Genomic DNA, 12,444 nt, shown 5'->3' with positions numbered 1-12,444 from the left:
GCCACTCAGCCGGCCCTGTGCTTAGCTTTTTGACCCAGTAATAGTACTTCTAGGAATTCATGTTTCATAAACACTCAAAGTGTGCCAAAGGCTTATACATACAAGATGTTCATTGAGCATTGTTTGTAATAGAAAATACACAGAAACAATGTAGAAATCGGTCACTAGGAGAATGATGAGACAAAGATGGCATTTCACTGTATTCCATGTGAGACCCCTAAAAATGATGACATAGACCTATTTGTACTGACATGGCAAGATCTCCGTGCTACATTTTTAAGTGAAAAAAGCAAGTCACTGAACAATACATGTATGATAGCATTTATGTGGAAAGCGTAACACCCAAGCATGTGTGTGTTTGTGTGTCCGTGTCTGTGTGTCCGTCCATCCATTACACTAGGGAGACAGTAAGATAGAGTGAGGAAGGACGAGTGGGTGAGTGGGGACACTATTGCCATCAGAAAATTGAAAATACAAACTTTAAAACAGCCATGCAAAACTGTCTCTGTGTTTTTCACTCTAAAAAGTCACATAATAAAAATTCATTACAGTCCCTTTCTGTTTCAGGTGCAGCCACTATGTACACAAGATATAAAATAGTGGAGAAGCAGAATCAAACCAGCTATTTCAGCACTCCTGTTTTTAACTTGGTGTCGTTAGTTCTGGGATTGGCGGGATGTATTGGAATGGGCATTGTAGCCAATTTTCAGGTATGACCAAAAGTTTTTCTGGTTATTGGGGGTGATGGAGTATGTGTGTCCAGAGGAGAGAAGCAAGAACACAAGAGCCATGCTTGTGCCTGTATAGCCATCAAATAGTAGATGAGTTTATAAAAATTGGGAGAGTTCGCGTTTTAGAAAGAGATACCATTTGAAAGTCAGTCCTGCATGGCCCTTAGGAGAGATATGGTGCAAGTGGCATGCTAATGAGAGAGCGTGCTTTGAACAATACTATGGGTGTTGCCATTGCTCTGTTATTGATGTGGTTGGATGTGTTAGGAGAGCGACTTCAGTTATTGTAATGATTTCACTAAGAGTGTGAAAATATCTATGTGAACAATGTGTGTGTGTGTGTGTGTGTGTGTGTGTGTGTGTGTGTGAGTGAGTGTACTGATTCTATTTGACCTCTGGTGTTCAATTCAAAGAGAGGCATCTGAACAGTTTCACAGATGAGGATACATATAAGTACATGGAAGTGAAATAATTTGTTTGGGTTTCTTCAGCTAATTAGTTGCCACGCCAAAATGTGGCCCCACTGGAGCCAGTTATCTTACGTGATGACTACTGTGGAGTCTGCTTGATATATGCTTACTGTGTCAAGTGTTTGAAAAAAACCACTTGTTTTATTCTAATTTGTGCATTCCTGTTTATGCTGAAGTCTCCTACTGGAAGGCATGGGACCTATTTGTCTATGAAGACAATGTTTAATATTTGAAAAACATCTGTTATATTTCAAAGTAATACTAATTATAATAGTACTCACCTCATAGGGTTATTGCGAGGATTCGACACTGTAATAGGTAATGTACGGTAACCAGCAGTCTGCACGTGGCGGCCATCATAGTCATCATTGGTTCAGCATTAGAGGCTAACACTATGGTGGTCCTGTTCCGTCCATCACTGTTGTCTCTTGGTGACAGCAAAAAGAAATTTACTCCAGGACAATTTCTTTTTCAGGGCACTTCTTTAATTTTTTTCCCACCAGAAGTTGACTGATCTTGTATGATGCTTATTTTCACAAAATGGTGTCAACCTTCACTGCCAATAGGCTGCTGGAGTACTTGCCCGCACACTGAAGCAGCCGCCTAGGGGTGCTGCACCCTGGGATTGATCTGAGAGGATAGTAAATAACCTCAGGCCTCCATCTGCACCATCTGCTTTCCATCACTTCTGCTCCTGCATGAAGTGGGACCATTGTCAGAGAGCCCTCTGTCTGACCTACACCACATAGGCCTTACCGGAGTCACCTTTTCTGCGCTGTACATAGGGGATGCCATCTGTCAGTGGGGGATGGGGCATTATAATGAAGTGCTCTGGGACACTCAGTGCTGTATTGTGTGGGATGAGGGGAATGGCACCCTTCCTCATATTACACAGTATCTTCAGGACAATCTACAGGGTCCCAGGATATTCTCTAAGGTCTCAGGGCCAATGAGTTTTCAGTTTTGAAAGTTACAAATCCATAATTATTAGTACTTCCTTGTTCACACTGGAGCTAGAAAGATGAGAGGCAATCTTGTAGCCTCCCTGAAGCAAGTCTCTAGGGCTTCGTGGCGGACATTTTGTGAACTAAATTTGCCTCTGGCTTCATTTCATTTTCCTACCCTTATTGCCATATATGGTAAAATCAGACAAACAGTGCTGCAATGCATAGTTACATGTGACATTTGTCACATGGTACAGACACTCTGTGACATTACTTTATGTCTTATGACTGTATGCATTTTGTTTTTTATTACCTCATTTATTGAAAATTTTCTATGTGACATATTTATGAAAACATTGAATGCTACAACTCATATGATTCTAATAGTAACCTTAGGAAACAGGCAGTATTAATAATTTTCTTCATTCTCAGTGGAGAAATGGAGGCCCAGAGAGGTTAACATTTACCCAAGATCATATGAGCAATAAAGGCAGAAGTGCCCCTTGCCTTGAAGCAGCCTGTCCAGAACCTGTGGGAAAGAGTTGACCTCAATGCCAGAATGAGGAAATCTCTGTGAGAAAAAAAACCATGTCACAGTTCATATAGTTCTAGTATCAGAAAGCACAATGAAAAAAAAAAAAAAAGGAAGGAGGGAAACCTGGAATGATAGAATTTATCTAGTAGAGTGTTTATATGAATTGTTCAGTGGGGGATAGTATGCACTATACGATATCCTATCACTTAATTCTCCAAATCACTGAATGTCATATGTGATAGCGCTATCAATTTCTAAACCACAAAGGGCAGACTTTAGGAAGAAAATTTAGATGGTTAGATAATTGAACTCTTGGTTCTCTTTAAGGTTTCCATGATGTGATTACATTTTTACAAAAACCGGAAGTAGAATCTATAACTTTTCTGAGAGCAAAGTGTTTGCCTTGTCATTGTTCCCATAAATACTTCTTTACAACTTCCTTGTTGAATATCCTTTAATTCATTTCCAGCATGCCATGAGCAAATCAACTTGAGAAGAATTAGAGACATGAGGGCAAGAAGGAGCATTGACCTTCTGGTGGTTTCTCTTGAGTAGGAAGTAAATTGCATTTATCGAAAATTCACAGATAGCTCCCTTTCCTGAACGGGTTGGGTGGGATGGCTACTTTTTGGGGTGTCCTCACCAATCTGTCAATGTTTTCCTTTTCCTCAAGAAGTTTCCTTTTTTGAAAAATCAAGCTTTCCAAGGTTTAACCCTCTCAATATTCTAATTTTCTCTATTTTTACTATCTTTTAAATTAACAAGAGAGTGTTGAAAAAGATCAGAAAAGGGCTCTAGGTTTTCATCTTATCCTCTATCCAAAATTCATGTCTGATCTAAGAATCAGTTCCTCTTTAAAAGGCATCTTTATGAGAGAGTAGGTAGTCTACAGTGAAAATGGCACTTTCTAAATACAGTTCCCGCTCAGTTAAGGGCCTTTTGATCTGATAATGTCAGGGTTAATGTGGGGGGCCATGAGTTTTGCAGATTAAGATTGATCCTAAAGGATATGTTGACTTGGCCAGGGATGAGGAAGCAAATTTCTTGACAGCGCTGGTGGGAAGAAACTAAATATATAAATTCAAGATATAGACCTACTTAGATTTTCAAAAAATTACTCCTGAAAACAACTCCTTAGCAATAGATGCCTTGCTTTTTTGTTTATTTTCCTTTGCCCAATATGCCTAACATTCAGAGGTGAAAAGAATTCTTTTGCTATTATTTTTTGGTTTAATGTTGTTTTTTCCCCAGTTTTATTGAGATATTGACATATAACATTGTATTAGTCCAAGGTGTATAACATAGTGATTTGATATATGTACATATTACAAAATGGTTACCACAATAAGTTTTAGCTAACATCCATCACCTCACAGTTACATTTTTTTCTTGTGATGAGCACTTTTCAGATTTACTCTCTGAGCAACATTTGAAAATACACTATTGTTAAATATTGTCACCATGCTGTACATTATATTATATAACTGAAAGTTTTTACCTTTTAACTGAAAGTTTTTATCTTTTGATCACACTCACCCATTTCCCTCCACCCCTCTCCTCCCCACCTCTAGCAACCACCAGTCTGTTTCCTGTATCTATGAGTTCAGGGTTTTGGGGTTTTTTTTTTTAAGATTTCACATCTAAGTGAGATCATACAGTATGGTCTTTCTCCGTCTGACTTTTTTCACTTAGCATAGTGCCCTCAGATCCATCCATGTTGTTGCAAATGGTGAGATTTTTCTTTTTTATGGATGAATAATATTCCATTTGTGTGTGTGTGTGTGTGTGTGTGTGTGTGTACCATATTTATCCATTCATCCATCAATGGACACTTAGGTTGCTTCCATGTCTTGGCTATTGTAAATAATGCTGTAATGATCATGGTGGTGCATATATCTTTTTGAGATAGTGATTTCATTTGCTTTGGGTTATTACTATTTTTTTTTAGCTGAGCCATCCTGCCACCTGTTGGCAGCTCAGCGGCTGCTCAGCTTGGGCCAGGACTCGAACCGCTGTTGCTCAGAGCTCACACTCTTAAGCGAGCTCTTAACCAACTGAGCCACTCAGCTGGCCCGGGTTATTACTATTTTTAATTGTGGTAAAATACATATAACATAAAGTTTAATATCTTAACCATTTTTATGTGTACAGTTCAGCGGTTATTTTCCTTAATTCTTTAAATACTTAAAGGTATACACACATTTTAAAAATCGTATAATGTATTGTATTTTTCTTATATAACTTCCTTAAATCTATACTCTTCATGCTTGGTATCCTAAGTATACAGAACCTATATGTTATGAATGAATAATTGATATGCCATGTTGCAGAATATTAATGCACTCATATTTGAATATAACACAAATCAAATAGTGGATTTCTCCCCTATATTCCTAAGTTTGGTACTAGGAAATAAATTTCGTTAGAAAATAAATTTAAAAGTTGTTTGTTTGTTTTTTAATTTCCTTTTCCCATGTAGAGGAAAAAGCCTTTCCTAAAGAGTTTGAGTGGAAATTGATTCAAATCAATTTGTTTGGCAGTGCCAAACCGGAAGTGGTTAGGATTTAAATCTTAATAAAGATCTCTTGAGTTTTCTTCGTGGACAGTCTGGAATAGAACTCTGTGGTTCTGGGGAAACCTGGGTGGCCCAGGTCAAAAAAAAAAGTTCAGGGAATATGGGTGTGGACAGTGAGTTGGGGCCAAGAGGAGTCTGGGGCCAAAACCAGGCTGTTTTGGACAATAATTTGCTCCTTTGCAAATTTCAAATTTTTAAGTTCAAGGGGAAACTCAGTCATTCAATCTAAACATCATTGTTATACCAGAAAGTAGGTGCCTACTGCACATTTGAAAGGAGCCTAAAGTGAGCTCCTTGATGGGTCAGTTATGAGCACAATTGGGGCCAACACCAGATTTTTTGCCTAGACTGGGTCTAGGGATTGCCTTCTTGTTGAAATGTCTGGTTAGAGGATGGTGGGGGCTTTGATTGAAGATGTCTTTGCATTGCAAGGGCAATGTTTTTACTTAGATTTGTGTGTTCATTTGGGGTGGCTTGGGCAGGACAAATAGAGATTATGGGGGAACAGGGAGCCTAAAAACCTTGGTACCTTCACGGACCAGGTTGTGTACTTTATAATTTATCATGTAATCTTCACTGCAAACCTGCAAAACAGAAATGATTATGCCCATTTTACATATAAAGAAATTCAGGTTTTAAACTAAGAGCCCAGTCAGTAGTAGAGTCAAGACATTTTTATCCAGGCCAGCTAGACTCCAAAGCCAACCATACTCAACTCTGCCACCTCTAAGGTAGATGTCATTCTGTCCTTGTCCCACGTCCCCAAGTTTTCTGTGGGAAAACATTTACTTTATCATGGGAGAATGGTTTTCCCTTGGTTATCTGCAAGCGGCTGCATTTTCCAAAGTGGGGGTGGGTGCATCTGTGAGACAGACAGCTTTGAGTAGCCCAGGGTGAGTGAGTGCTTGGGTCTTGATGTGGACAGACTCATTCAGAGTAACATTACACTTGTGATTTTCTGTCTAGGAGTTAGCTGTCCCAGTGGTCCACGACGGCGGTGCCCTTCTGGCGTTTGTCTGTGGTGTTGTGTACACGCTCCTGCAATCCATCATGTCTTACAAATCGTGTCCCCAGTGGAACAGCCCCTCCACATGCCATGTACGGATGGCCATCTCTGCTGTTTCCTTTGCAGCTGTGGTCCCCAGTATCCTTTTTACATCTGTCAGTGTCCGTGCAAGCTTGACGCCTTCCCCTAAGCGCCTTCCATCAAAAAACAAAAAAAAACCATGAAAAAGCAAAGGTTCACAGCCAAGTTTCCACATGCTTCGGAAGAACCATTGGGAGAAAAGCGTAAATCATTAAGAAAATGTCTCAACATTGTCAGGTTAGATCAAAAGAATCTTTGGGGCAAAGAATGGTATGAAAGGAGGATGGAAAAATGTCAGAAAACTTCAGTCTCTGTTTACTTTCCTTCCGACAGGGCTGGTTTCACCAGCCATGTGATAATATTTATTTTCCTTTGTAGTGCTTGGCTAAAGACACCAAATATTGATATTGTACTTATAGTAATAGCCCTGTGAAGTCCCAAGAAGCCAGACTCTCCCCTTTCCCTGCACGTAGGTGACTCCTTGGTTTGATTTACTCATAGTAAGAGGTTTTTAAAAGCTCTATAGCATTAACTTCTAGGTCAATTAAAATACACTTAGCCTTTTCTCTTTTATTACTGATTTCATTTTCAAAATTTATTTCATTTTCAAATCAATGTGAAAAGAAAATATGAATTTATTAGGCTTGTATGTTCTAGAGGACATGACAGCTCCCTCTCTCTCTCTCTCTCTCTCTCTCTCTCTCTCTCTCTCTCTTTCTCTTTCTGTCGCTCCCTCCCTCCCTTTTTCTTGGCTCTCTTTCTTCCTAGAGGTATTTAACAAAGAAACTAAACAACCCGTGGTCTTCAAGGGGTGGAAAATACCACCTGCACTCATCAGAGAAAGCTGTAGAGTCATTAAAAATAGTGATTACTGTCACATTATTGGAAAACTGGGAGCTATTTTACTAGCAACAATTTTGTTAGTCTGGGTTGGATTGGGGTATTAATTGGGCAAGCCAGTGCCATGTGCTTCTAAATATTAAGCTCTTCTAAATAGTAAGCTTGGTGTTGCTCTTTTAACATAGAAGCTTTACAAAATATTAAGTCTTTTTTTCCAGCTTAGGGAAGGAAATGTTTAATTACAAAATCTTTAAGCACTGAGGAAACAAACCTTAGTATTGAGAAATTTAACAACAAAATATATATATACCTCTGGTTCCTAAGCTAGTTTCTTCTCAGTTTCCTTGTCCTATTTATGGATTGAAGACATTCATGCTTTCTCTTCAAATCTATCACCTTAAGACCTTTAGCTTATGTTAGCTGTAAAATTCATGGCAGAAGTGGCTGTAGTATTAAATGAAATGTTTCTTGGTGTCTCCTTGCTTCCCGCTTTGGAGACAGATCTCTAGGTAGTAAACTTAGAAAACGTTTTAGCAGAATATGCATTTTCAGTCTCCGAGTTTCACATACGAATAGTTCCCATTTCTAGAGGGTTTTTATGAACCATGTCAAGGGGTGGCAGCCCCACACAGAAAGAAACTTGATTCATATCTGAATCAAGCTAATTCAGACAAAGTGATCCGTATGAAAAAGTCTTTTGCATTAAACATTAGTGTGGTATTTCTATTTCCTTACAAAGATTTCAAAGCATCTTTAAAATGCCCTTGTTTCTCCTTATTGTAATATTTCTGCAAAACGACCCCACTGACTACTGAAGACGCGGAGGCAAGTTAGAATCAGGTGTCCCGCCCTCCCTGGTAAACTGTCTGTCTTGCACCAGCTTCTTCCTGGGCTTCCTTCGACAAGGCTGGGATGTTTCTGGGAGCTGAGACCAAGTCCGTTTGGCCAGGGTTTTCCCTGCCTCTATCTTCTCTCCCTGCAGCATGGTACCTGGTGCCCAGAACATGGAACAAAAGCACACAGACAGCCTTTACAAAATCACTAACAACACGAAATCCAGGTTCCTTTGCTTGAGACACGCAGTCTGAGACTGCCGATATCTTTGACCTCATTTTTACACTTTCTCCTCCAGACTTGGCTGTTTTGTGCTTTCTCCCCTTGCTCTTCTGGCTGGATTACATCTCCTTCACCTTGTCTTTCAAGAGCTGAGCTGTCCGTCCAGTATGGTAGCCACCAGCCACATGTGGCTACCGCGCACTTGAAATGTGGCTAGTTCCACATTGAGACGCCGGATTTCAAAGACTTAATAAGAAAAAAAAAAGTAAAATAATCTCAATCATTTTTTATATGATCACATAATTGAAATGGTAATATTTCTGATCTACGGGATGAAAGGAGGTATATTATTAAAATTAATTTTGTTTGGTTCTTTTTTAGCGTTCTTTAAACGCAGCTACTATAGTAAAACAATTTAAATGACACCTGTGACTGGCATTATTGGGTTGTCAGAAAAGTCATGACGTATTTTTTCTGTTTTTCATTGCAAAAATGCGTCATGACTTTTCCGACAACCCAATGTATTTCTGTGGGACGGTGCTGCTCTAGAACTCAAACCTCACACCTTAAATTCAGCTCAACTCAGTGAAGCCCTCCTTGACCCCCAAACCCCATTCCATTCTAAATTAATACTTTTCCCAGTGACGCAGCACTGTGTGCTGTTCTTTTCTCCCCCAGTCCTGGGCTTCCTTCGACAAAGCTGTGATGTTTCTGGGAGCAAGTCCGTTTGGCCAGGGTTTTCCCTGCCTCTTTCTTCTCCCCCTGCAGCATGGTACCTGGTGCCCAGACGTGGAACAAAAGAACACAGACATGAAAGACCTAAGGGGCTTTAAAACTATTACAAACAGAAGTATGATCATGAAAGGATCAGAGAATCTGCTATGCTTTCTACTTTTGTTTTGAAAAACTGAGAAGTGTTAAGCATTGCAAAATATGGGGGTGGAGGGCAGGGAGAGGAGGTGCTGACTCTGAATTCAGAGGGGGTGCTGAACTTGGCATTGATGCAACAGTTGGAATTTCTAACTTTTTTAAAACCGTTTTTTTTTCATTGTTTTTTTTTTTTTTAGAGCTTCTCATGTCTGTCTTTCTCTTTTACCTTCTAAGTTCAATCAAAATGGCGTCACTGTCTTTGTGCAGACAATATTGTTCATGGAGGACAATAGCCCCAGTCCCTGGTGTTATCAGGCCGGCCCAAGTTCAGATGTAGGATATATCCCTTGGATTTGTAAAACCCTTTGGGCTTGGGAGGGAGGACTCAGTTTATACCCTATTACTCACTCAACAAAAATCTGTTTTTTTAAAGGTAAGAGTTTGAATTTCTGTAGTTTGGTTTTGTATATAAGCCTTGATACTTCGTAATGCTTTGGTACGTTAAAATGTTAAGTTTTCTAAAAATACTAGTGTTAATAAAGCTGCTGCCTTGAAAATAGTATTTTAGGGAAAAAGTACTCAGAAAGTATTCATCTTGGACTGCCATGTCAGTCATTTTGACCAAATTTAAAGAACTATTGTAACTGGGAGCAACACCAAGAAACAGGCTCGAGGAAAATGTAGCCGCAGATTAAAATTTCGCTATACGAACTGAAAGGTATTGCTAAGGAGTAACTGTATTTCCATGTTATAATTGAACTGCTGTTCTAATCGAATTTAAGGTTAGAGATTTTGAGGAGCTAATGTAACTTGGTTTGACTGCAGAAATGTTGGTATTAACATTTTTTATAGTGTTAAAATACACATAATATTTACCATCTTAACCGTTTGTAAGTGTATATAGCTCAGTGTATTAAAAACATTCATATTGTTGTGCAACCATCACCTCTGTTCCATAATTCTTTTCATTTTGTTAAACTGAGAATCTATGCCTGTTAAACAGTAACTCCTCACTGTCCCTTCCCCCCAGGCCCTGCCAACCACTATTTTACTGTTTACAATTTTGACTACTCTGAGTACCTCATGTAAGTGAAATCATGTACCACTGGTCCTTTTGTAACTGGCTTATTTCACTTTACATGTCTTTAAGCTTCATCTATGTTGTAGCATATTGCAGATTTTCCTTCCTTTTTAAGCCTGAAAAATATTCCATTGTGTGTTATACCACATTTTGCTTATCTATTCATCTGTCCGTGAAGACGTGGTTTGTGTCCATGATTTAGCTATTGTGAATAATGCTGCTATGAACATGGATGTACAGATGTCTCTTTGAGGATCTGCTTCAGTTCTTTTGGGTAGATACCCAGAAGTGGAATTGCTGGGTTATACAGCAATTTTATTAATTTTTTAAGGAAACTCCATACTGTTTTCCACAGTGCCTGCACCATTTTACATTCTCACCAACCACCAACAGTGAACAAGGGTTCTAAATTCTCCACATCCTCGCCAACACTTTTTTTTTATAGTAGCCACCCTAGTGGGTATGAAGTGAAGCATTTAACACTGTATAATTATTATATTATTGGAAGAATAATCTAGTCTGAACATTAAAAGGCCTATTTTCTTCTGCACTTCCCTTAACAATTTCCTTTTTTTAGTGATTGTCTGTGCTTCACTAATTTCTATAACCAAGCTGGAGTGGAATCCAAAAGAAAAGGTAAAATTTAAGTCATTTTCACTATGATTGTCGAACTTGGTTATGTGGACTGTGGCTGGGTAAAGCCTTCTTGGAAAGGGTCACTGCCATTTCTTAGAACAAGTTGCAAAATAGGGAGTAAATATGACATAGAATTCACTTACTGTCCAATTATTTGGTAATGCATTGTTTTTGTTAGCTATCAGAGTCATCTCAAATGGTTCCTGGGATTAGTTTCAAAAATTTGAATTCCTAATTCTCTCTTAAACACTCCAACCATCTATGACCAGTAAGAGAGCGCAGACATTTAAGGATAGGAGAGCAATGTGAATGAAGGTGTATGGAGGCCAGAGGAAGCATGGGACCTTAGGCAGAGGGGACGCAACCTGCTCCACCATAGTGGATATTTCATTTCAGGATAAAGCGAGACATAAATAGGGTCAGGGATAAATTTTCAGGGAGTAGTTCGTGCAGGGCTTTCAGAGGTGGGCAGAGAGGCTCATGCTTCACTTAGGTGACCAGAGTAATTGAAAGAATATTATTGGATGAATATTAGTTAGAAGCAACGTCTGGAATAGATTGAAGAGGACGGAGCCCGGAGTTAGGATGGCAGAAAGCAATTCTATTAGTTCAGATTTCCAATCAAGATTAGCCTAGATTGGAGATAAGAAGGAAATATATTTGACGGGCACTGGCAAGTGACTAACATGAGAAAGAAAGGACATGATGAATCAAAGATGACTTCCGAGTTTTTATCTTGGGTGAACCAAAGAATTTGTTCTCATGAGGAGAGAGAGAGAGAGAGAGAGAGAGAGAGAGAGAGAGAGAGAGAGAGAGAGGGTCCCCAACAGGAATACATTATTTTGTGGGGGGAGGTTGATGGGTTGGGTTTTACAATCATTGAATCAGAAGCTATAGTGAAACATCAAGGAGAAATGTCCAGTTAGACATGTAGGACTAGACTTCAGGTGGGACTGAGAGCCATCAGAGCAGTGCACAGGGCAGAGTGACCGGCCATTTCCAGACCAAACATCAGAACACACGGAATTGTTTGGAATTGAGATGGACTCAGGCCATTATACTGGTGATTCTTTTAGATGCCACGTGGAGAAGAATGAATGGACACCCCAGGAGAGAAGGGAGTTAGTGCAAGAACGGCAGGAGTATTTTTTCATGGGGCAGGTGGAGTTCCTGATGTTTTTCAAAAAGCAGTTTCAGTTAGAAATGTTGGAGTTAAAAGCCAATTGCAGGGGATTCAAGAAATGGTGAGAGGAGTGGTTCATTCATTCAGCTATTACCGAATGTTTGGAGGTGAGAGGAAGAGAAGTAAGATGGTGGCCAGAGGGGACAGCGTGATTACAGGAAGGATTTTCTACCACAGAGGATCTGGCATGTGATGGAAGCCTGCAAGAGACAAGGGGAGAGACGGAAGATGCTGAGGAAGAGAATGATTTAGACAGAATTTTTTTTTTATTGTTAGTTTCAGGTGTACAGAACAATGCAATAGTTATCCTTTTCACCCTCACAAAGTAACAACGCCCCTCCCCCATCTACTGCCCTCCCACCCCCGATATCATGCTTATCTATTACAATTCCATTGACTCCATTCCCACTCTCTACTCCACGTCCCGTGACTATTT

At 39.5% G+C, this 12,444-nt stretch overlaps 1 protein-coding gene across 1 annotated transcript in view; it reads left to right on the top strand.

Moving 5' to 3' along the window:
* DRAM1 (DNA damage regulated autophagy modulator 1) overlaps positions 1 to 12,444 on the top strand; it is a 58,185-nt gene that overhangs the window by 23,821 nt on the left and 21,920 nt on the right. The window contains exons 3-5 of the mRNA XM_019651862.1: positions 568 to 710; positions 6,222 to 6,399; positions 10,767 to 10,825. Of these exons, the coding sequence (XP_019507407.1) occupies positions 568 to 710; positions 6,222 to 6,399; positions 10,767 to 10,825 (380 nt within the window). The remainder of the gene's footprint in view (positions 1 to 567; positions 711 to 6,221; positions 6,400 to 10,766; positions 10,826 to 12,444) is intronic.

The sequence above is a fragment of the Hipposideros armiger genome, unplaced genomic scaffold (genome assembly GCF_001890085.2).
Source record: "Hipposideros armiger isolate ML-2016 unplaced genomic scaffold, ASM189008v1 scaffold_168, whole genome shotgun sequence".
In the NCBI taxonomy this organism is placed as follows: Eukaryota; Metazoa; Chordata; class Mammalia; order Chiroptera; family Hipposideridae; genus Hipposideros; species Hipposideros armiger.
This window is presented reverse-complemented; position numbering and strand designations above follow the sequence as displayed.